A 20,885-nucleotide genomic window follows, 5' to 3' on the forward strand; every position below is an offset into this window, starting at 1 on the left:
TTCTTCATGTATTTTATTATTAATATTATTATTAATAGTAGTAGTAATCATAATTAGGCACGTTGCAAGTAATTAGTTGTCTCTACGAAGGGAGTGAATAGTTTTTAATAGTTTTCACTATAACAGATATTGTATTTAATTTCCAATAGTCTGCTACAACCATTTTTTGTTATTTGAGTTTCTCTTTAGGAAATGAACATGTGGGATCTCTTTTAAGACAGTAACTTTTATTGTTGCTACTAATAATTAAAAACAAAAACGGTGTCTTTACACAACGAACCCATCTGAAGCTGTTTCAAGTGTATTTTTTAACAAGGCGGAGTAATTTGAGCCACTCGTCTTTTTGGAGGCGCTGGTGCTTTAAGGAGGTTCTGTCCATCCACGCACTTTGCGTGGTTTACGCAGTTTGCGCAACGTACACACTAGAAGCCAGGTCTCACATCCTGGTACTTTCCCCCCGTTGTCAAGGCAGCGGCAAGAGAGAAAGGCTGGCTCGCGGAAAGTAGCTGCAGTGTCCTGATAGTGCATATGTCCAAACGTTTACAAACTGTCCCGGAAAGTTAGGTGTAACTACACAGGTAATGCATGTGCATGTATTTTTTTTACATGTTTGAAACAGTCCTTTTTCCTCGCCGTTTGTTCCTCTTTCTACCTATCGGTTAATAAATACAAGGAACTCCGGTAGACAGCCGTCAGTCCGTGTGGACAGAGTAGGAAGAAGAGCCTGTCCATTGTAGGTGGCATGGTAGAGACAAGAAGAGGATATGTACGAATGCCTCAATCGCCCCGTTTTCCGTATTCTTTTCTTCGGTGTTTTCCGTATTTAGCCTTCTTGATAAGATATGCGTAGACAGCGAGTTAATATTAAACTGCACACAAAAAATAAGAATTATAAAATGGCTATCGACAGAATTCATTCGTGACAGACGGAGGGACAACGCTTTAAAGGGACAGTATCAATTTTTTGTTTCCGTATTTTAACGCTGTTGAACAAACGAGGACGCGCTTTCAAAGCGTGTTTATAGCAGTGCTTTCTGTTCGTATATGCTGGAATAAGAAACACGCCTGTTCCTAGTTATCGTTATTCAAGGTTTTGGGGTCGTTTTCTACAGGAAATACAAATGTATTTAGCCTTTAAACCAGTTACTTTGCATCGGTGTTATCTGTGAATATTTTTCAGTGTTATATATTCTTGGTGCCCCTTTTTTTGCGTTCAGCTCTTCATATCATTATTTTACAATAACAAAAATGAAATGTAAGATTTATTAGCAGTGGTTCCTTAGTTGAGATGATACTCATGCATCTATTTTTCAGTATTATGTTTATGGGTTTTAAACGCGTTGCAATGAGGTACATTGGGCTTTCTATGTATTTTTTATATATTTATATTTTGTTTCTGCGAGTTTAACTTAGTGAGCTTAACTGATGCATGTCTCAGTACCTGGGCATTAATTTCTCTGGGTTCTATAGCTCTAGAATCAGACTTTTTACACTCTGTAGTGAGTTACTTTTGCCAGTGCTGAAACTAAGTTTGTTTTTTGACGTTAGGTATTGTTGCAGCAGGAAAGCAAAGCCTTGTATCAGGTCTTATTTTACTTCTAGAAAATGAATACCCTTATTTTGTAAACTGGACAATAAACCAGAAAAAAAGTATCTTGGGGAACTTGTTCTGTATATTTTACAGATTTAAGTTATTTGGAATTTTGTGTCTGCCTACTTTAGGAGTGGATAAATGGGAACCATTAATGTTGCATACACAAGTTATACTGAAAAATTCAGTATAACCTATTTGGTTTATTGACAATAGTTTGTGGTTACATAAATGGTTGAATGAAACATAGAGTTGCAAGAAAGAAGCAAGGAGAAGAAAGTTTTTATATATATAAAAAACATATACATTGAGGTGGTGCAAGACACTTGCATAACAACAATAAGTTAAAAAAAATCCTTTATGCAGTAAGTGTAAAATTCCTGGTTTTTGTTCTGTTTTTCATTTGGAGATCCCTGGTACAGGAAAGGTTGAAAACCCCTGGCATGTTGTATTTTAAGTTCCAAAGCTAATGAAGCAGCTCTATGGTTTCCTATTATGTGTTGCATTCATGACCTTTGTCTTAATGCACTTGCTTCTGCTTGCTCCGACATCAAAGTCACAATTGTCTGCTAAAAAAGTAATGCTAAGAAGCATTTTCCATTTAGGTAGCATGTGGTAGAGGTTACATATTACAAGCATTGGTACGTGATCCTTAGCTTGAAGTCAGATGGTTTTCACCTGCCTTGCAGGGTAAGGTCCCCACTGCACTCTATTGCAATAAGTCATGAATCTGTGTTTGATATTTTATTAGCCTTGAGCTAGGGTAGTATAGTTTTAGAGCTTTTGTTATACTTTCAGTTAAGTGTCTATTATTTTGCAACACTGTGATCAATATATTTTGATATGGCAGGCTGTAACATGTTCATGGTTACAATAATGTTAAAATAACACACAGCTCTAATGCAGTCATTTGTATGGTTTGTAGTTTGTGCTATAGTCTTCTTTTTGAGTAGAGTTGTGCTTTTTTTAGATTTAGTGTTACCTGTATAAGATTATAATCTTAAATGGGCCAGATGCAGATGCTCTCCTGTGCAGATATATACCACCAGTGTGATTCTTTTTTTTAAGTAGTAATAGTAGGATTCTTAAGGTAATGTATGCTAGACATTATCCCCCCTGTGCATTTAATCAAGTTTTAAATGTTTCACTGTCAATGGACATATGTTTCTTCCAGTTCCTGTTGCTGCAGGGACCCATCTGCATAAAATATTTCTCTGTTTACATTTGGCTAATATTGTATCTAAAGTGACGTGCAATTTTAATGACTTAGTACGTCTGGGTAGTTCAATGGAGCTCATTGTCCCTTATCAGTCTAAATGAGCATTATTTAAGTACGTACGGCAAGGGTTTCTCATTTGGTTTACTCTGGTCTGCATCCGGACCAAAACACAATTTAATCGAGACCTCGCAATTCATTCACCTCCAGTTGGTAACATCTACTGAGGGGAAACCAAAAAAATGTAATTTGGCCCTTGAGGAAAAATAACTGCATAGCCCTGCCCTTTGGGGTGGTATCCTAAAGTGTTCTGGAGGACCCAATTATGCCTTTTTGCAGCACTAACTGTTGAAATTTAAAGTACTTAAAAAAACTGAACTAATTAAGAGGTTTTGTTCATTCTGATTTAGCTCCACGCCTTTTCCTGACAGCTGCGGAGGAGAGTAAAGATGTGTGATAGCTGCAAACAGGAAAAGATGTTGACAGGGAAGTTCCCCAGCATGTGACAAATAAAACAGTCTCCTTAAAACTAAAACACACTGCCCATTGCAGACAGTGGAGGATGTGACAGAAGATGAATAATGCCATTTCAAATCCAGGAGTAGTCACACGGGCAGGAATGAACGGGTCCCGGGCCCAGCGTTACCGGCCAGCTGCAGATTTTGATGATGCCACGCTTGCCCGCAAAAGGGAGTACTGGAGAACCAAAAAAAGAGAACAGAGAGCAAAACTTTCTGCACTGAAGAAGGAGAAACTTGGAACAAAAGGCATCACCAACTGTAAGCAAGCACTGGCTGCTTCGGCAATGTTTTCAGAAGCATCTGCAGTGCTCACTCGTGCCCCCGCACCTGCACGGTCACTCCAATGCCATGGCCTCGTCACTGCTCCTCTGCATCTTTTGGGGCCAGCCTTACTTAACAGTGATGGGTCCTACCAAGCAGCAGTGAGTTCATCTTCACCTGGTTTCTTTGGGAACAACCCACAGGTTGAGGATAATAAGGGGTCCCTTCTCTCCCCTGTTGATGGAGTACAAGACTGGGAAAGCAGTGGTGTCATGGCTCCATTATCTGTGGGCCAGTTGGCTCCACCCAAGAGTTGTCTTTTAGAGGAAGGGCGGCAAACTCTGTTGAACGAAAAGGAAAGCGATTTGCAGAGGGTGAAAGTCCAAAAAAATGAGCTACAGTTCCCTAAGACTTGTTCAGAGTCATTGTATGATCCAGATAATGCTGATGTCGGCAAGGATGTGGTCAAGTGCTTGCCACTGGATGCTGAAAGAGGGACTTTTTCTACAACTAAACCTAACGGAGCACTGTTTAACAGCTGCTCCCAAGTGCCTGCTGCTCAGATGGAACTGCAGTTTAACAGTTCCTTTTATAGCCAAGATCAGAATGATACTTCTCTTGTCAATGGCAGCCCTGCTTCAGCCCTGCCTCAATACCACACAGACACCCAGATAACATTAGGGCAGACTAATAACTGCCGTACGCAACTTGGCACTCAGCCAAGAAATGCTTCCCTTAGTCTACTGAAAACTGGTATTGCTACAAAAGTGAAGATAAAAGGAGATCCCACTGATGTAGTCACAAGCCAGATTTCAGGAAATAAAAGCACAAATTTAACCCCCTTAGTAGGGAAAAGCAAACCCCATCCTCGAGAACCTCCGACAGCTCTGAAGGGGAGTCAGACCTCTGGAGTAATAGTCACATTGGATACTGAGGAAGAGAAAGCTGCCCGGCGCAGGGAGTACTGGCGCATTAAAAAGCGAGAACAAAGGGCGAAGTTGACTGCTAGGTTAGCAAAGGTGAGAGACAAGACAAGGACTCTGACCGCAGCCATGCTGAAAACCGAGCCGTCATCTTGCATGGTTCTGGAACGTCCATCTGCTTGGTGCAAGGATGGGCAGAGACAGCCTGGAAGCCGAGTTCGAACTCCTCTTATTCCCGTAAGCCTCCAGAAGGCAGGAAGGCTGCTTAGGAATGCCAGGGCGGTAGCTGTCTCATGTTCAGCTTCAAAATACTCCAACATCACAGTTAAAAAGGAGCCATCCCATTCAGGTGCAATTTTGTGTAGTCCAGCCCCATCATGTTATAATCAGCCAGCAGTCACCACAAAAACAGAGAGGTCACATGAGACCACAACCTTGAAGGGGGTTGCTGCAAGCACATTCCCCCATTCCACTCCAAAGCTGCAGGCAACCATTGGTCATCTGAAGAGGCAAGATACAGATGAACGCTGGGGATCCATCCGATCCAAAACCCCAAGGCAGAGGTTTCTCGAAACTCAGAGAATGATGAGTCACAGAAGCATCCGTAAGCCCTTCTCCCATGCTGCCACCTTGTTGATCCCATATGCCAAAAGAGGCGGTGCAGAAGAAACAGCTGAGGAAAAGCTCGCCAGAAAGCGAGAATACTGGCGTATCAAGAAGCGCGAACAACGGGCAAAGCTCTCCTCAGAGGTGAAGGCCAGGTTGAAAGAAAGGGATGCTTTATTGCGACGAGTCAAACGGTACCAGTGCATTCTAGAAGAGATGCGCAAGGCCAGAGCAGGGGCAGGAAACAGGGGTCTGCAGCCTGCAGGGAATGCCCTCACTGGAGATGTAGAAGCCATTGGGGGGTTTATAAAGGAGGATGGCACAGTGACCACAGAGATTCCACAAACTTCCACTCACCTTAGGCTGTTGGGACCAAAAATGACACCTGAACTGCTAGCGCTGCCAGTTCAGAATGCTGATGTTTCAGCCAATGCCAACAAAGCCAGCTTGGTTAGCTGTGTGAAAGTAAATGTTTCAACATCTTTACGTGATTCTACTCAGGTGAAGGATTCCCATCAACTTGGTCCCACTAGAACTGTGTTTCGTAGTGTTGCAAAAAATTCGCAGAACCTTGATGCAGCTGCTCCCCAAATTTGTGTAACTGAAAGGCATCCTCAAAGTGTCCAAAGCACTTACCCTAGAATTACTTTAATCAAGCCTTCACCAAAGGTGTCACAGATCAACAGAGTTGTAGAAAATGTCTCACTTACTGCTCTCAAAGAAAGACCAAGTTTAATGGTGGCTCCCTCAACTTCTGGGGTGGCTGTCAAAGTGCCCTGCCGAGTAGCACAGCTAACGGAAGAGGAGAGGATGGCTAAGAAACGAGAATACTGGAGGATAAAGAAACGGGAGCAAAGGGCAAAGCGCTCAGCCCATGGGAGGGAAACATTCAAACACACCGCAGCCATACTGGGGCAGCAGAACCACAGAGTGCCCTTAAATCACAACACAATACCGCTGCCTTTGGCTAAGAGCGAGCCTCTGTCAAAGCCAGATACTGAGCTGTCCATTTCCCCTCAGGGAAATGTGAAACAGGAGAGGGAGTCATCTTTGGGTGATGACTGTCCTGCCTCTCCGTCCTTATGTCAAGATATTAAACCCCTACCTCTGTCACCTTCAGAGAAGCAGACTGAACCTGACCAAGCATTAAACATGGACAGTCAAGAAGCCACTCTTCTGGCTGTTGCCTCCATGAAAAAGCTCCTGGAAGAATCATTGAGCACTGTGACGGACTGTAATGGTCTGTCCTCCGGCAAGAGTGAGGTGCTGCCTTGTAAGAGTGAGGAGGAAGCTACTGACCTAGACATCAAGCCCAGCCTGCATTGTCCTCTGGGTGAAGGCCTGGAGCCTGTCAACCCAGGGCAGAAGCAACAAGACATGTCCACCTGTTGTCCCAAGTCCCCTTACGACAGGCTGCTGAATGAGGCTGCTGTCCTTCCTTCTTCACACAAGCCCTCAGAAGTCCCTTCCACCAGTCAGGTGCCATCCGACATGTGTTCTACTGGTCCAGACCCCTCTCCTCCAGCACGTTGCAGCAAACTCCGCTGTGTCCAGCCCTCACCTCTCCGCAGAGCACTGAGGCTACGCGCAAAGAGAACAGGTCACTGCTGCTCCCCTGAGCCCCCAAAGCAGCTGCCTGCCCCCTCTCAGCCTGAAGCGGATATCCTTCAGAAAAAGAGGGAGTACTGGAGGGTGATGAAGAGGGAGCAGCGGGCAAGGAAGGCAGCGCGAGAGAAGGAGATGAAGAAGGAGAGAGCCATTACGAGCCAGGTACCAGCATTGCAGGAGCTCTGAGCTGATCATTGTGTATCATTGCTGACCGTGTACACTCGTGTGTGTGTGTGTGTGTGTGAGAGAGTGTGTGTGTGTGTGTGTGTGTGTGTGTGTGTGTGCGCAAAGCTATGCAAATATTGAGGCTGGTTGGTTTTTACTTTCAAAATCAAATAATCTGAAATAGATTTTTCTGTTTATTTAGACCATACAAATACTCTGAATTAGGTGGTTTTATGGAGTTGACGTGGGATTTAAAATATTGTACTTTAGACTCTTAATGGGTTTATCGATTAAAATATCGTCAGCTTTTCAGTTATTTTGTTTTCTAAATGTATAAAATGTATAAAGGTATGATGTATTGAGAAGTTTATTAAAATTATAGCACTCTTCAGAAACAGTTGGAACTCTTTACTTCCTTTAAATGCAGAAGGTATGGTATTAACTTTAGGTTATGTTGTGTGTGAGCTCTGCTTTCGACCTGTGCGTTACAGACAGCCTTGTAAATGACATGTAAATGAAATTGTTGGTGAATATTGCAGTTGCTGAAGTTGGTGCCAGGTTCAGAGTTTGTCCCCTCCCACAGACCCCTGTGCAGTTGCAGGAAGACCCGTGTTGGGGGAAGCAGGAGCAGATGGCCAGCAAGGCAGTGCTGGACCAAGAGGTGAGGAGAGAGGGGCCAGCTTGGGCCTCCAAGCCCGTCCTTCTTGCCAAAGCAACACCAAAGAGGCCAGAGCAGCAGGTAAATTACAGTCAGAATTTGGCATGATACTGTGAAAATGGGCCAACCAGAGACTCGAGTTTGGATATGCGTTTGTTTCCCAGATTAGTTAAACTTTTTAATTGAGGTTCATTCTTAAATTAAACTTAAATTTCAAGTATTTGTTTTTTTTTAAATAATAATGTATATCACAATATTATAAGTGTACAGATTGATGCATGGAGCAAGTGACAGGTTAGAAATGTTCACTGATTAGTACTGTAACTTTGCCCCAAAAGCGTAGCTGCTGGAGCAAATCTGGCAGTTGTTTTATAAGACTAGAATATGACACAATGCTTTTTGTGGGATTGTTCTTTTTAAGGGCCAGAACATTTGTTTGGTCAAACTTCAGGAACCTGCTCCTCCTCTGCAGTGTCTGCTCCCCACTGGGGGTGGAAGCCTCGTCTCCCCCCTTTCCACGCTCCTGGTAGTGAATCCCTCCTCAAACAGCTTCCGTGTGGAAAGCGATGCCGGCAAGCCTTTGGACAGCACAGGTCAGGAGTCTCCTGGCTGTGGAACCAAGCCAGAAATGGAGACCCTGCCTGGGCCTGGGGGCAGCGAGGGCAGGTTACTGCTGCTGGACGAGGACCCCAGCCCAAGTCCCAAGTCAGCACGAGTGAGACGCTGGCGCCTGCAGGCCACGGCGGGCACAGTGACCCCACCTGGGCAGCTGACCTCTCACTCCCAAACCCCCCAGTGCAGTAGTGCTGTTGGTGCGGAGTCCAGGAGAAGGCCTGACTGTCAAAGCCCTCCCACCAAAACACCACCCTGCACAAAACAGGCAGGCACAGCCCCAAAGGTGGTGCGGACCCCTGCCGAGGTGGAGGAAGACCTTCGTCAGAAGAAGAGGGAGTACTGGAGGGGCAGGAAGAGGGAGCAGCGGGCCAGGAAGGCAGCGCGGGAACGACAGCTGAAGCTGGAGGGGGGTGAAGGGCACACCAGGGCTGAGGGCCTAGGACAGGTATGGGGTAGCCGAAACTCAGGGTGATATCATAGTTATTGGGGACAGGGCAGCATTGTCCATTTTTCCGAAGTGTGAATAAAACTGAAAAACAAAAAAAAAATCAATAATAAATGGCATATTTTAAATACTATTTTGGAGTAGTATTATTAGTTGAAATTTATCCGTTCTCTAATAAGTTTGCATTTAGGTTGTCGTGGTAGTCATTAAAATGTTTTTTAAATTCATTTTCTGTTTAAATCTTTGTTAAATCTTTAAATAGGAATGAATTGTCAGTGTACCAGTAGAAACTTTCTGCCAAGTTAACCAGAACATGAACTACTGACTTGCCTTTCCCAGTAAAGAGAGACTGCAATGGTACATACTAAGTTCCGTTTTTCTTCTTCTTTTTTTGTTTTAAGAAAAATTTGAATTAATTGAACTGAAACTGAAATTAAATTACGTGATAGCTCAAATGCAGTGATTTCTATTTTTAACAACAGTCCTACCAGTCCTTCCCTTGCTTAAAGGCTACTCAATTAATTTATTTATGCTGAATGATACTGGAAAAAACATTTGAAATATCTGAACTCTTACGATACTTTTTAATGTTTAGCATCCTTTTGCAGTAATAAGTAATATTAGAATATTAAAAGCTGTCTCGTCTTATTTATGAAAAGAGATAAATATTTTGTTCCACACTCCATACATGTGTCTGCATGTGTGGTGGAGTTAATAGAATATTCTACAAATAATAACTGGTGAAATTCAACTCATCATTCTTCCTGGATGCCTATTCCTCCTATATCACTCACTGTACTAAAGAAAATTCTATCGATACATGCAGAAAGTGTGTTTGGTGGCTCTGTATGCGAGTCCATGTTCTCATTTCAACTGTAACCTGGACCTAATTATTAGTTTCATTAGTTTTACTTGTATGTTGCTTTAATAGGATGGCTTTGTATGTGTTAAATGTTCTTCTGTAATCCAATGCATCAAACTACAAAATAACATATCTAACATCTTCCATTGTAAATGAAGGGGCAGGACTCCAGCCTGTGGTTTAATGATGCAGAAGATCCGCCGCTCTGTCACAGGTGAGCTGTCAAGTTGCACTGCTTTACTTTTCTTTTACATATTCAGCTTGTTTGTTCGTACTCAGATTGAGTGACAAAGGCGTCACATAGATGGACTGACTTCCATAGGAAGCGGAGGGGGAAAAAAAACTGATTTCTTATGAATAACTGAGCACGACAGTATTACTTTCTTTTAAAGCAATTTCATTTATCTTATGTCAGGCAGATCAATGCAATGCACATAAATGTTTACATTTTTGAGAGAGAAGCTCCTCCTCTGGGCAGCTCGGAAATCTGCCAATCATTGAAATAGTGTGAATGTAGAGCTGTAGTGGTACATGGTTGCTCCCTCAGCCCTGGCCCCGAGCAGGGCTCTGTGTCGCTTCACCCTGACCTGCAGTCTGCCCCTGACCGCTCACCCTAATGCCTGACTTCTCAGCACCTCCATGGAGGACAACCTTGGGCTGCTGCCTCAGCTGTGCCAGACGGGGGATGTGAAAGGTGAAAGCACGCCAAGCACGCACAAACATTTAATGTGCATACAGTCATGCGTCGCTTAACGACAGGGATGCGTTCTGAGAAATATGTCGTTAAGTGATTTCATTGCTGTGCAAACAGTTCTCTTACAAAAACTTACATGGTATAGTCTACTACACACCTAGGCTACCACAGTTTCAAAGGAATATACTCTAGGGATAAAAAGTACATACATAAACCAGTAACATTTGTTATCATTTTCAAGTGTTATATGCTTTATGTATTTGTATGTGTTGTACTTTTATACGACTGGCAGCACAGTAAGTTTGTTTACACCCGTACCACCACAAACATGTAAGTAACGAGATCATGACATTACACTATGACACTATTGTAATCTCATGGAACCACGTCATTATGCAGCACACTGCACTCCTTTCTCATTCGCTCACTCAAACACTCTTAGTGTAGCTTGCTGGTTTGGAATTTTTGTATTATGGTTTTAGCATCTTCAAAGGAGGTATCTTCTGCATGTAGAAGTAATCTTTAAAAGTGCACTTCCAGGTGAGGTGGATGTGGGATTCCTGGGTGAGGAAGAGGATGAGGAGGAAGGCAGCGTGGGCGCACCCACCTCGGCGGCCATGTGGAGGAGCCGCTTTCTGATGGACTATGACCCCCTGAACCAGCTGCTGGTCTGCATGGTGTGTGGGGAGCTGCAGCATTCCCACACTCTGGAGGGTGTTCGGGCTCACATTGAGGAAGCTCATCCCAACACGGCCAGCCTGGGCCCCCGTGAGCACCGGCGCATCCAGGAGGCCTGGGACGAGCAGGTGTCTGTCCGCGAGCGCTTCTTCAGCAGCCAGATGCAGCAGCAAGGTGCCGCCATCGTAGGTGAGAGCTTTACGCCACTACCGTGCTTCTTGTATGTGGGCAAGCTGCCAGTAGATTTGCCAAATCTGCTTAAAAATAATTTATTGTCCTTCTGAACGTTATCTTCTGGTTAAATTCAATGGTCCACTTCTGCAGTCCAAGGTCACAGATGAATCCTCTGGGGACTAGGGATAGGGAAGACCCTTTCACTGACTGTGGCATGATCACATATTTCTTTCAATATCATCAACTTAATTCATGGCAAATTATTTCTTTTTTTTGTGACCAAATTTTTATTAGAGATTTTTTAACAGGCAAATTATTTCTTATATATTTCTTTTGGCATTACACTCACCTTAATTTTAACGTGTATGTCAGATTTATGTTAAGCTTTTGTAATTTGACATCAAAGTATGGAAATTGCAAAATGCAGTTTGGAACACTTGCAGAAAGCAATGGTGTCAGTTTGTTTTGATACCAGATATCTGATCTTGGGTACATGAAGATGACTAAATGGTGTAGTTGCAACATTCAGTTGGATAAATAAGAAAAACCTAACTCATATCACTATTTCTGGGCTTCTTCCATTGAATATGTAGAAGGTCTCATGTGTATGCATGAGCCATTCACACCTGGCCCACATCCCCCCCCCCTTTTATGGTGCTGATGGGGATGTATCTGGATCGTGTTTCACCGTTGTGTAATTCATCATATTACCATGCAAATGCGATTTGAATACGCGCTAATGCGGCTTTTACGAATGTGAATAGCGATCTTCAGGTGAGGGCGGTACTACACACCCCCGATGCAGGTAGAACAAAGTAAGGTGACATGGTTTACTTTTTTGCTGATTTAACCTAATTTTAAAAACTTTAATACTTCTGACAATGGACTTTTTGAAAAGAAGACAGATTACTGATTTGGTCAGAATTTTTTAATGTTTGTACAAAAAGATTTCAGTGAGTTATGAATTGAAATACACGAGACAGATACTCAGCATCGCTGACAATGCCCTCGTCCCCAGAGAGTTAAATTAAGCAATATTATATAATTTAAAAGTATTGTTGCTGGGAGTTTGTGTGGTAAAGAATAGTGATACCTTATTCATCCCTGTGGGGAAAGTCTTATTTTGCCTACCTAACCTTTCATGTATGATTCCCAGCAGCTCCCAAATTCTTCAGCAATAACACTTATAAAATCCATCCACCAATCCATTTTCAACACCCCTATTAATGGTCGCAAGCTAACCCAGGATGGGGCATGGACCAATTGCGGGGCACTCAGACAGTACACACACATTCACACCTACAGGTAATTTGGCAATTCCAGGTCACCTGAGCATGTTTTGGGGCTCTGGGGGGCAAACTAAACAACCCAGAAGAAACCCCATGAAGACAGAGGCAGAATATGCAAACTCCTCACATGAAGAGCCAGGGTAGAGATTTGAACCCCCCACACTTGTAATCTGTAATTGCCATTTAGTGATCATGTTTTTGGGTGTTTCAGAGGATGATGACCCGCCAGCTGAAGTTGAAGTCCTGGTTGACCTTGAGGATTTCACAGCTGTGAGAAATACCAAATCAAAGAACAAAAATCCTAAGAAAGTGTAGAGGGGCAGGTATGGTGATATCCTACTCCCTCACAAGTTCAGTGACTGATGATCAGAAGAAGCTTAACTATTTTAAATCCTACAGGACTGTCTCTGTGAGATGCCAGTCAAGTAGAGTTAATCTTACGGATTGCCCTGTCCGAATGCCAGTTCTCCTACAAGTAACGCCACCGGTGCATGGCGTACTAATGTTCACTATGAACAAATCTTCTCACTTTAAGAACCATTTAAAACCGTTACGACCTGATCTGAGAGCAACCAAATGCCACACCCCAAGCCCACCTGTGTATGTATCCATGACCCCGTTGTTTTGTTTTGGCTGAAAGTCACATTAACATTTTGTTTCAATCCTGGTATTAGGAAGAACAAGAACCTTGGAAGGCCTAATGGAAAAAGTGGAAGCAGCGGTTCTCATCAAAGGAGTACTTTTAATTTCCATGGCACTCGTTTGCATGGTTCATTTCTCTTTCAGTCCTGCAGCTTGTGGACTAAATTATATGCTGGGAACAAGGATGTGCGGAAAAGCTCTTGTCACCTTGTGTAGACACTGGCATACTTAAGCCCGAATGTATGTTCAAGCTGTACTTCAGATTCGGTTAAAATAAGGCACATCCATTGATTGTCTGTCGTGGATCCTGATGCGCAGTTGACTCCCATGTCATCTTAAATGAGCCCTTAGCACACACCTGAGAAACAGCTCTGCATTAATTCTGCAATGCTCTGAACCTCTGTCTTAAATGTAAAAGGGATCAGTTTACATCATTCAATGCTGGCAGTCCTCAGCTCACAGGCACATGACAGATCAACAGATTGACTTTAACGGTGGCCATAGGCAAAATAAACTGTTTTTAAACACTCCTGCTTCATTGGCTCAGCACCCATCTGTACAGAATATAAATCCACACCATGATTTGCTCAGTGGGGCATCGTAACACACAGAATAAGTCAGTAATGCAGGTATTAGGGCTACAGACCTCTTTTCCTCACAAATATTGTTTGTTGTCAGAATTCTGGGCTCCACTAAGGTTTTTTTGGTGTTCTAAAATGTACAGTGAGGGAAATTATTATTTCACCCCCTGAATTCTTAAGTTGACCCATTAATAAAGAAATGAGAAGTCTATAATTTCACTGGTAGGTTTAACAGCAAAAGATGGAGTATCAACAAAACAAGCAAGAAAAAAAATCATGTAACAGTTACAGACCAATTTGTCATTTATCTAGGGAAATAAGTATTTGATCTCTTGGATCACATGCTTTAGTACTTGGTGGAGTAACCATTGTTGGCAAGCACAGGTGTCAGTCGTTTTTTGTAGTTGGTCACCAGGTTTGCATGCAGGTCAGCAAAAATTTTCACCCACCCCTCTTTGCAGACCTCCTCCAAATCTTTAAGGTTTTTAGGCTGTCACTTGGATACATGAAGCTTGAGTTCCCTCCATTGGTTTTCTATGGGATTAAGGTCCAGAGACTGGCTAGGTCACTCCATGACCTTAGTGTGCTTCCTCTTGAACCACTCCTTTGTTGCCTTGGCCTTATGCTTAGGGTCGTTGTCTTGCTGGAAGACCTAACCACAATGCGTTTTCAATGCCCTGGCTGAAGGAAGGAGGTTCTCATCTAAGATTTTACGGTACATGGCCCCGTCCATCTTTCCTTCAATGCGATGCAGCCATCCTGTATCCTTGGCAGAAAACCCCCCCAAATCATAATGCTTCCACCTCCATGTTTGACAGTAGGGATGGTGTTCCTGGGGTTGTAGTCAGCAGTCTTTCCCTTTCAAACACAGCTAGTAGAGTTCATGCCAAACAGCTCGATTTTGGTCTCGTGACCACATCACATTTTTCCAATCATTGGAATTATTCAGGTGTTCACTGGCATACTTCAGAAGGGCCTGAGCATGGACCTTCTTGAGCAGGGGTACTTTGTGAGCACTGCAGGATGTCAAACCATAACGGCATAATGTGTTACTGGTGGTTTTCTTGGTGACTGTTGTCCCTGCTGCTTTGGCATCATTAATGAGCTTGTAGTTCTGAGGTTAGGCCTCACCATTCATAAGATCATCGTGATTGACAGTTATTTTGTATCAACTGTTTTGCATCAGCAGTTGTCACATTCTCACCAAGCTGCTTGCTGATGGTCATGTATCTCATTCTGCCTTTGTGAAGGTCAACAATCTTGTCTCTGATGTCCTTAGACAGCTCTTTGGTATTTCCCATAGTGGTAAGGTTGAAGATGTAGACAGGTTAGTGACCCAAGAATACTATTTAACAAAGTAATGCCATTAAACGAGAATGCTGGCTTGGGATCTGTTAATACTTAAGTTCTACTTGTGCTTTGTTAGTGCAAATGTACTTGACCTAATTTCTTCCAGGTTTGTAGGGGATCAAATAATTATTTCCTAAGATAAATGGCCTGTTACATTTGTACCTGTTACTTAATTATTTTTTTTGTTTGTTTTGTTGAAAATCTATCTTCCGATGTTAAAATAAACCTACCAGTGAAATTATAGACTTCTCATTTCTTTAAAATGGGTGAACTTAGGAATTCAGCAGGAATTCAATAATTATTTTCCTCACTGTATGTATAACATTTCACTGGGCTGTTTTGACACACTGATCTAAGCCCCTGGACAGTAGTGCATTAATGTTTTGTGGCACAGCAGTTCTAAACATCGTTGTGCTCTTTTTTTCCGCACACTCCCCAATGCAAAAGCAACATGCACAAAATATGACTTGCTAATCAAAATATACTGCTATTTTCCTTTACATAAGCTGGACGTATTGGGTGATGAATGAGCATTAGTATTTATCCTTTAAGAATATTGTACAGTATATGCACTGAAGGGCATAGAAAAAGTTTACATATTTTCTAATATATTTAGTATATTGACATAAGATATATTCTTTACTGCTTATTTTGGCTTTATTGCTTTTTCTAATGAGGCATATCCAATCAATGAATTAAGAAATGTAATTAACCAGCCTGCTCTGTGGCTTGGCTGATTGCGATTGCTTTATATGGTCTGCTCTAAAAGTATAGGCACCCTTGATAAAGACCATCAAAATAAGAAAAAAAACATTACAAAAAAAAAAAACGCACAATATTTGTATTTAAATCATTGACAACCACATAGAATCTTAGAAAGTCAAACAAAAGTTATGCTTACTAATTAATTAATTCCCGTTCTCTCCATCTGAAGGAGCTGTATTATGCTCTTCCATAGCTCCTGTTCTCATTGGAGTAAAAAAAATGAGGTAATGTCAGTTATTCTGTCGCCAATCATTGTGTACATCGTTTGTTTTGCTTTTATCAAAGGTGTAGGAGCTGGCCATGCCGGCAAGGATGAGAGACATTCAGCGTCTTGACACCAGACCCACTTGAGGTAGCATTATGGAAATTGCTTGGGAATCTTTTCACCTCGCTGTCTGATTTAAGTCTTCCATTGTAAATTAGACTGCAGTTTGTATGGTTAATTACAACAAATGAATGCGTTAGTAGTTAGTTTGGTATGATTCAGCACTGACAGCAGTTACCGCTACTCTGTGTGTATAAACACAGTATAGTTTTCACTGGTCAGTAATATCACAAAGCTGATGAATATGGGTTTTGCGGGCCGTCCAGAGCCCATAGACACTAAACCAGTTACGCAGCACAGATGGGGCCCTGTGGAGGCTGCAGGCTGACACCTCTACCAGCCGTGCTTCCCTTAGGTGTTACTGGCAAGTAATGTGACCTCTTCATTTCAGCATTTTTAACATTGTGCTTTTCTAATGGTGATTTATATCATTTGTATATATGTAAAGATATTTAAATATTTAAGTGATGCTTTAATGACAATTTTATTCTTTTTTTTTTGCCTGTTTACTGTTTTCTGTATGTTTTTGAAATTGAATGGCACCATGCAAGTATTTCTTCAGTTGTATGTCATTCTGTAATGTACCTATTTGACCTTGCATGTATCACAAGTAATTAGGTAATGTTCATTAAAACAAACTAAACTTTAAAAACTAAAAAAAAAATCTTGACAGATCCACATAAACTACACAGCTTTTAAGGATCTGATACTGTTGGCCACATGATTTTCAACAACAAAGCATGCTCCAAAATTGGGCTCAAACTGTCAGCCCAGCCTACCAGTCCAGTTACACTGGTCTGTGTTTTTGGGGTACTGTGTGAAGGGGCAGATGCTAATGCTGTACTTTTGGTTAAATATATAAAGACTTTTAAAGTTTTTAGGAACACTGAATATTGCATTTGAGCTTAGATCTTTGGAGGTTTCTCAGCTGGTGTCAGGGATTTTGAAAAAAATCCCATAATGAACTGTACTGTAAAACTCCTGGAGCCATAACAAACGTGTATATCGTCCCTGGCAGAGTGCACCCCATCTGTTTGAAGTTCTAATGCTCCTGTTTTTGTTTCAATTGCTGAGAATGTGCTTTTCTCTTGGAAACAAGTTCCTTGTGTGTTGATATAGGGAAATGTTTAAACTCTTTTCATACCTAATAAAGCCCTTTTGTACCTTTTATGGTCTCTCTTGTTGTGGCAAAGAATATTACTTTATTTATGAAATTGTTTTAAGAAATACTTGGTTAGCAAATACAGCATTTACAATTGGTTGAGTCCTCAGAGAATCCATTTATAGAAGACCCACAGTTGAGAGAGGAGTTTGGGCTGTACAATGAATATCAGAAGTAGGCTGTTCTGTTCCTCCAAAGCCAAATGAGTGAGATTACTGAGGAACAGAAGCACTCATGCAAAGTGACATAGTGAATGAGCTGAAACAGCAGCCAGGAACATACAGTTTAACAGTCCACCAGCTAGGGGTCATGGTGAGCTGGACTTTGCATGTGTAAACACAGCCTTCCTCCTGACCCCAATTCCGGCACTATGCAAACAGCTTCTTGCTGCTGTACTGCCTTGCTGTTGTAGTAAGTAAAGGTAAGTAAATGTTTAAGGATCCATCTTCCAGCTTGCCAAGGTACACAGAAAGAGGAGAATTTTAAGTATGAATATCTAAATTCCAAATCTAATATCTAAAAGTGAATTTATTTTATACTCAACTAATACATCTTTAAGTACTAACATATCATGTCAAAAAATCCACACTGCACTGAGACAGTCTGCTTTCACACATCACCAACATGGTCGTATGATTAGAGCAGATTTGTTCATTACAAGTATCAAAAATGTCCCATTCTTCCCACTTTAAGCTCTATAACCAAAAGCACACACCTGGTTTGAGCCATGTATGTCTGCAATTCTTAATCTCATTTCCATGAAAAGGTCCACAGAGGGCAGTGTGTGGCTCAACAGGCTAGATCTCTGTGCCTGTGTTCAGAAAGTTGCTGGTTCAAGCCCCAGTCTCAACCTTTCAGTCCCAGTAGGGCTGTGACCCCCACACGTGTGTGGGCATGTACTGTATATATTACATTGTGGAGGCCAAATGTCCCCACAATGTGATACAAACCTGTTACTGTGACCTGATGGGAACATTTTTTTCAGTCCCAACATGGGAAAACTGAACTACACTAAAAGTGAATGCCATTAAAAAAACTAAAAATGCCAAAAGTCTTGTATTTTGTGTGGTTACTTATGGTTAAGGTTAGGGCTCGGTAGGGGTTAAGGTTTAGGGTTATGCTCATAGCAATAAATGGAGAGTCCCACACTGATAGGAATTCAGTGAGGGCATTAATTATTTGACCCCATGTTGAATTCCTAAGTTCACCCATTTTAAAGAAATGAGAAGTCTATAATTCCAATTGTGGGTTTATTTTAACAAAAGAAGATATTTTATGTACATGTGTGTAATCATTATGTAACAGTTACAAATCAATTTGTCATTTATCTAGGGAAATTATTTGATCCCCTACAAGCCAGCAAGAAATTAGGTCAAGTACATGTGCACTAACACAACACAAGTAGTACTTCATTAGGTATTAACAGATATAAAGCCAGCATTCTCATTTAATGGCATTACTTTGTTAAATAGTATTCTTGGGTCACTAACCTGTCTACATCGTCAATATTATCACCATGGGAAATACCAAGGAGCTAAAGTATGTGTTCCAGTGGATCAAATATTTATTTCCCTAGATAAATTTTCTTATTAGTTTAAATACTAGAACTCATGACCATAGGTGGAAATTTTAAACAGAATTTGAGAAAACACTTCTTTACACAGTGTGTAGTTAGAGTATGGAATAGCCTGCCTGTTAGTGTAGCGCAAGCTAAAACTCTGGGTTCCATTAAATCAGAGCTAGATAAGATTTTAACAACTCTGAGCTATTAGTTAAGTTCTCCCCAAACGAGCTTGATGGACCGAATGGCCTCCTCTCATTTGTAAATTTCTTATGTTCTTATGTTCTTTACACAAATCGGTCTGTAACTGTTACATGATGATTTTTTTTCTTGCTTGTTTTGTTGATAATTTATATTTTACTGTTAAAATAAACCTACTAGTGAAATTATAGACTTGTCATTTATAGCATGGGGTCAAATAATTCTTTGCCTTACTGTATATAAACTCTGTGTGTGTGTGTGTGTGTGTGTGTGTGTGTGTGTGTGTTTCATGGAGAGCACGAAGTGAATAGGCAGAAATAGAATTTCCCCGCGGTGATGAATGAAGTACCACTATAACACTATGTTATTCAGTCCTCCGCTTATATACCGCGAAGCTGCAGTATACGATGCGGCCACTTGGCGGCATATGGCATCGTACAAGAAGGTTAAGTAGGAAATCCTAAAGTGTTTCACTTTAATTGTAGAGCATCTACAGATCCAGAGAATACCACCCCGTAATTCTCCGTCATTTCTTCTACTATTCGGCTGTAAAGCGTCTCTGGACATGCACCTTTCCGGTTATATAAGTCTAAATACCAAAAGTATAAAAAGCAGGGCACTTTATTGTCAATATTGTATTTAGAAATACGTCACTTGCATATAAGTATTTGTTCATAACCCAAAAACTAAATTAGAAATGCGTTTTGTAAGACGAATGTGATAAATGACACACAAAACCAGCACCCCATTCCAGCTCGCCGTTTCCTGGAGTTGAGCTTACTGGGAAATCCGGTGAAGCGCTGCGCTTCAGTCACATAGTTTGCGATTTCTGACATCGCTGTTACTCACTCTTCATCTGCAGGAACCTTTCCTGCTGGTATCATACATGCCAATATACTACTACCTTTATCCCTGCATGAACTTTAAATGAAAAGCCGAACACTGATTTCAAACTTCTGGAAACAACTGGACCATAAAATATGGACGGATTGACAAACAGTCTGGGTAAGTCAATACACGTTATTCGTCTTTAAGTAGCGTTCACTCTTGCATGTTAAAGAAATGCATCATCTGCAAGCTCCTCGAGAAACGCGCGTTGGCGTGTTGTTCAGTTAGGATAACTATTTACAGTAGTCGGCTGCCGAAAGTTAAGGAATGGGCGATTCAGTGGCAGTAAAAGCAAAAACAAATAGCAGGAGTTCTGAGTGTGTATACTTTGTGATTGTCACACGCTTTTATTCTTTTATTAACTGATAAAACGTTTACACATTAATCAAAACGAAGTACAGTATAGTGCAGTGTAAATTAAGTATCAAAATAATACATTTTGTATTATCCAACATTATTAAAATGCACGTAGGCCTACGTTTATGTATTTATTTTCAATCTATGCCATTACCGCAGTGTAATATTAAATATTAATTGTGTAATATCGCATGTTACTCACTCTCCGATTAATATACTATAATATTCAATTAAAGGATCTATGCGAATGCACTGATATGAGTTGTATTAAATGACTGCTGAGAAAAAAAGTGTAACATTCCACTATTCTTAAAACTAGTTGGTATTAATGTGTCATAATATGAAAAGAACAAACCCACATGAATTTACCTGCTTAGCAAAGCCTATTAAGTAGTACAGTCTGCGTATTACTAATTCCAGACTAACCGTCATTTAAGTAAATCTTGTGAAAGCTTAGCTGGTAATTTAAAACACCCTCGCTACACAGGACCTCTTAGACCTACCCATCTTTGTACGGTACCAGTGGCATGCATTGCGTGAATGACTGCAGACTATTTAATTGTCCCAGATGGTGTGTACAAGCTGAAAAAAGACAAAAAGGAAAATTTTGGCCGATAAGGCATGTGAAACACTTCTAGATCAAACAAGGCTGATTCCAGACGAAGTTTAAAATCTAAATAAATTGGCTATTTTAAAAAATCAAGCACACATGGGGAACAACAGAACCACGTAATATTTAACTGCATG

At 41.3% G+C, this 20,885-nt stretch overlaps 1 protein-coding gene across 6 annotated transcripts; it reads left to right on the forward strand.

Moving 5' to 3' along the window:
• Positions 1-314: 314 nt before the first annotated feature.
• On the forward strand, positions 315-17,137 carry LOC111858504 (uncharacterized). 6 transcript variants are annotated; one of them, XM_023840327.2, is made up of 9 exons: positions 315-578; positions 3,218-6,888; positions 7,475-7,630; positions 7,971-8,609; positions 9,630-9,685; positions 10,104-10,165; positions 10,706-11,032; positions 12,518-12,629; positions 12,981-17,137. In XM_023840327.2, exons 2-8 carry the CDS (start codon positions 3,382-3,384, stop codon positions 12,619-12,621), a joined length of 4,851 nt encoding a protein of 1,616 aa, XP_023696095.1. In that variant the 5' UTR covers positions 315-578; positions 3,218-3,381; the 3' UTR covers positions 12,622-12,629; positions 12,981-17,137. The 6 variants fall into 6 exon arrangements, with proteins under 6 accessions (XP_023696095.1, XP_023696098.1, XP_023696099.1 ...); XM_023840330.2 differs by having other exon boundaries at positions 8,022-8,609; positions 12,518-17,137; XM_023840331.2 differs by having other exon boundaries at positions 7,475-7,552; positions 12,518-17,137.
• Positions 17,138-20,885: the final 3,748 nt, after the last annotated feature.

The sequence above is a fragment of the Paramormyrops kingsleyae genome, chromosome 10, assembly GCF_048594095.1.
Source record: "Paramormyrops kingsleyae isolate MSU_618 chromosome 10, PKINGS_0.4, whole genome shotgun sequence".
Classification (NCBI taxonomy): domain Eukaryota; kingdom Metazoa; phylum Chordata; class Actinopteri; order Osteoglossiformes; family Mormyridae; genus Paramormyrops; species Paramormyrops kingsleyae.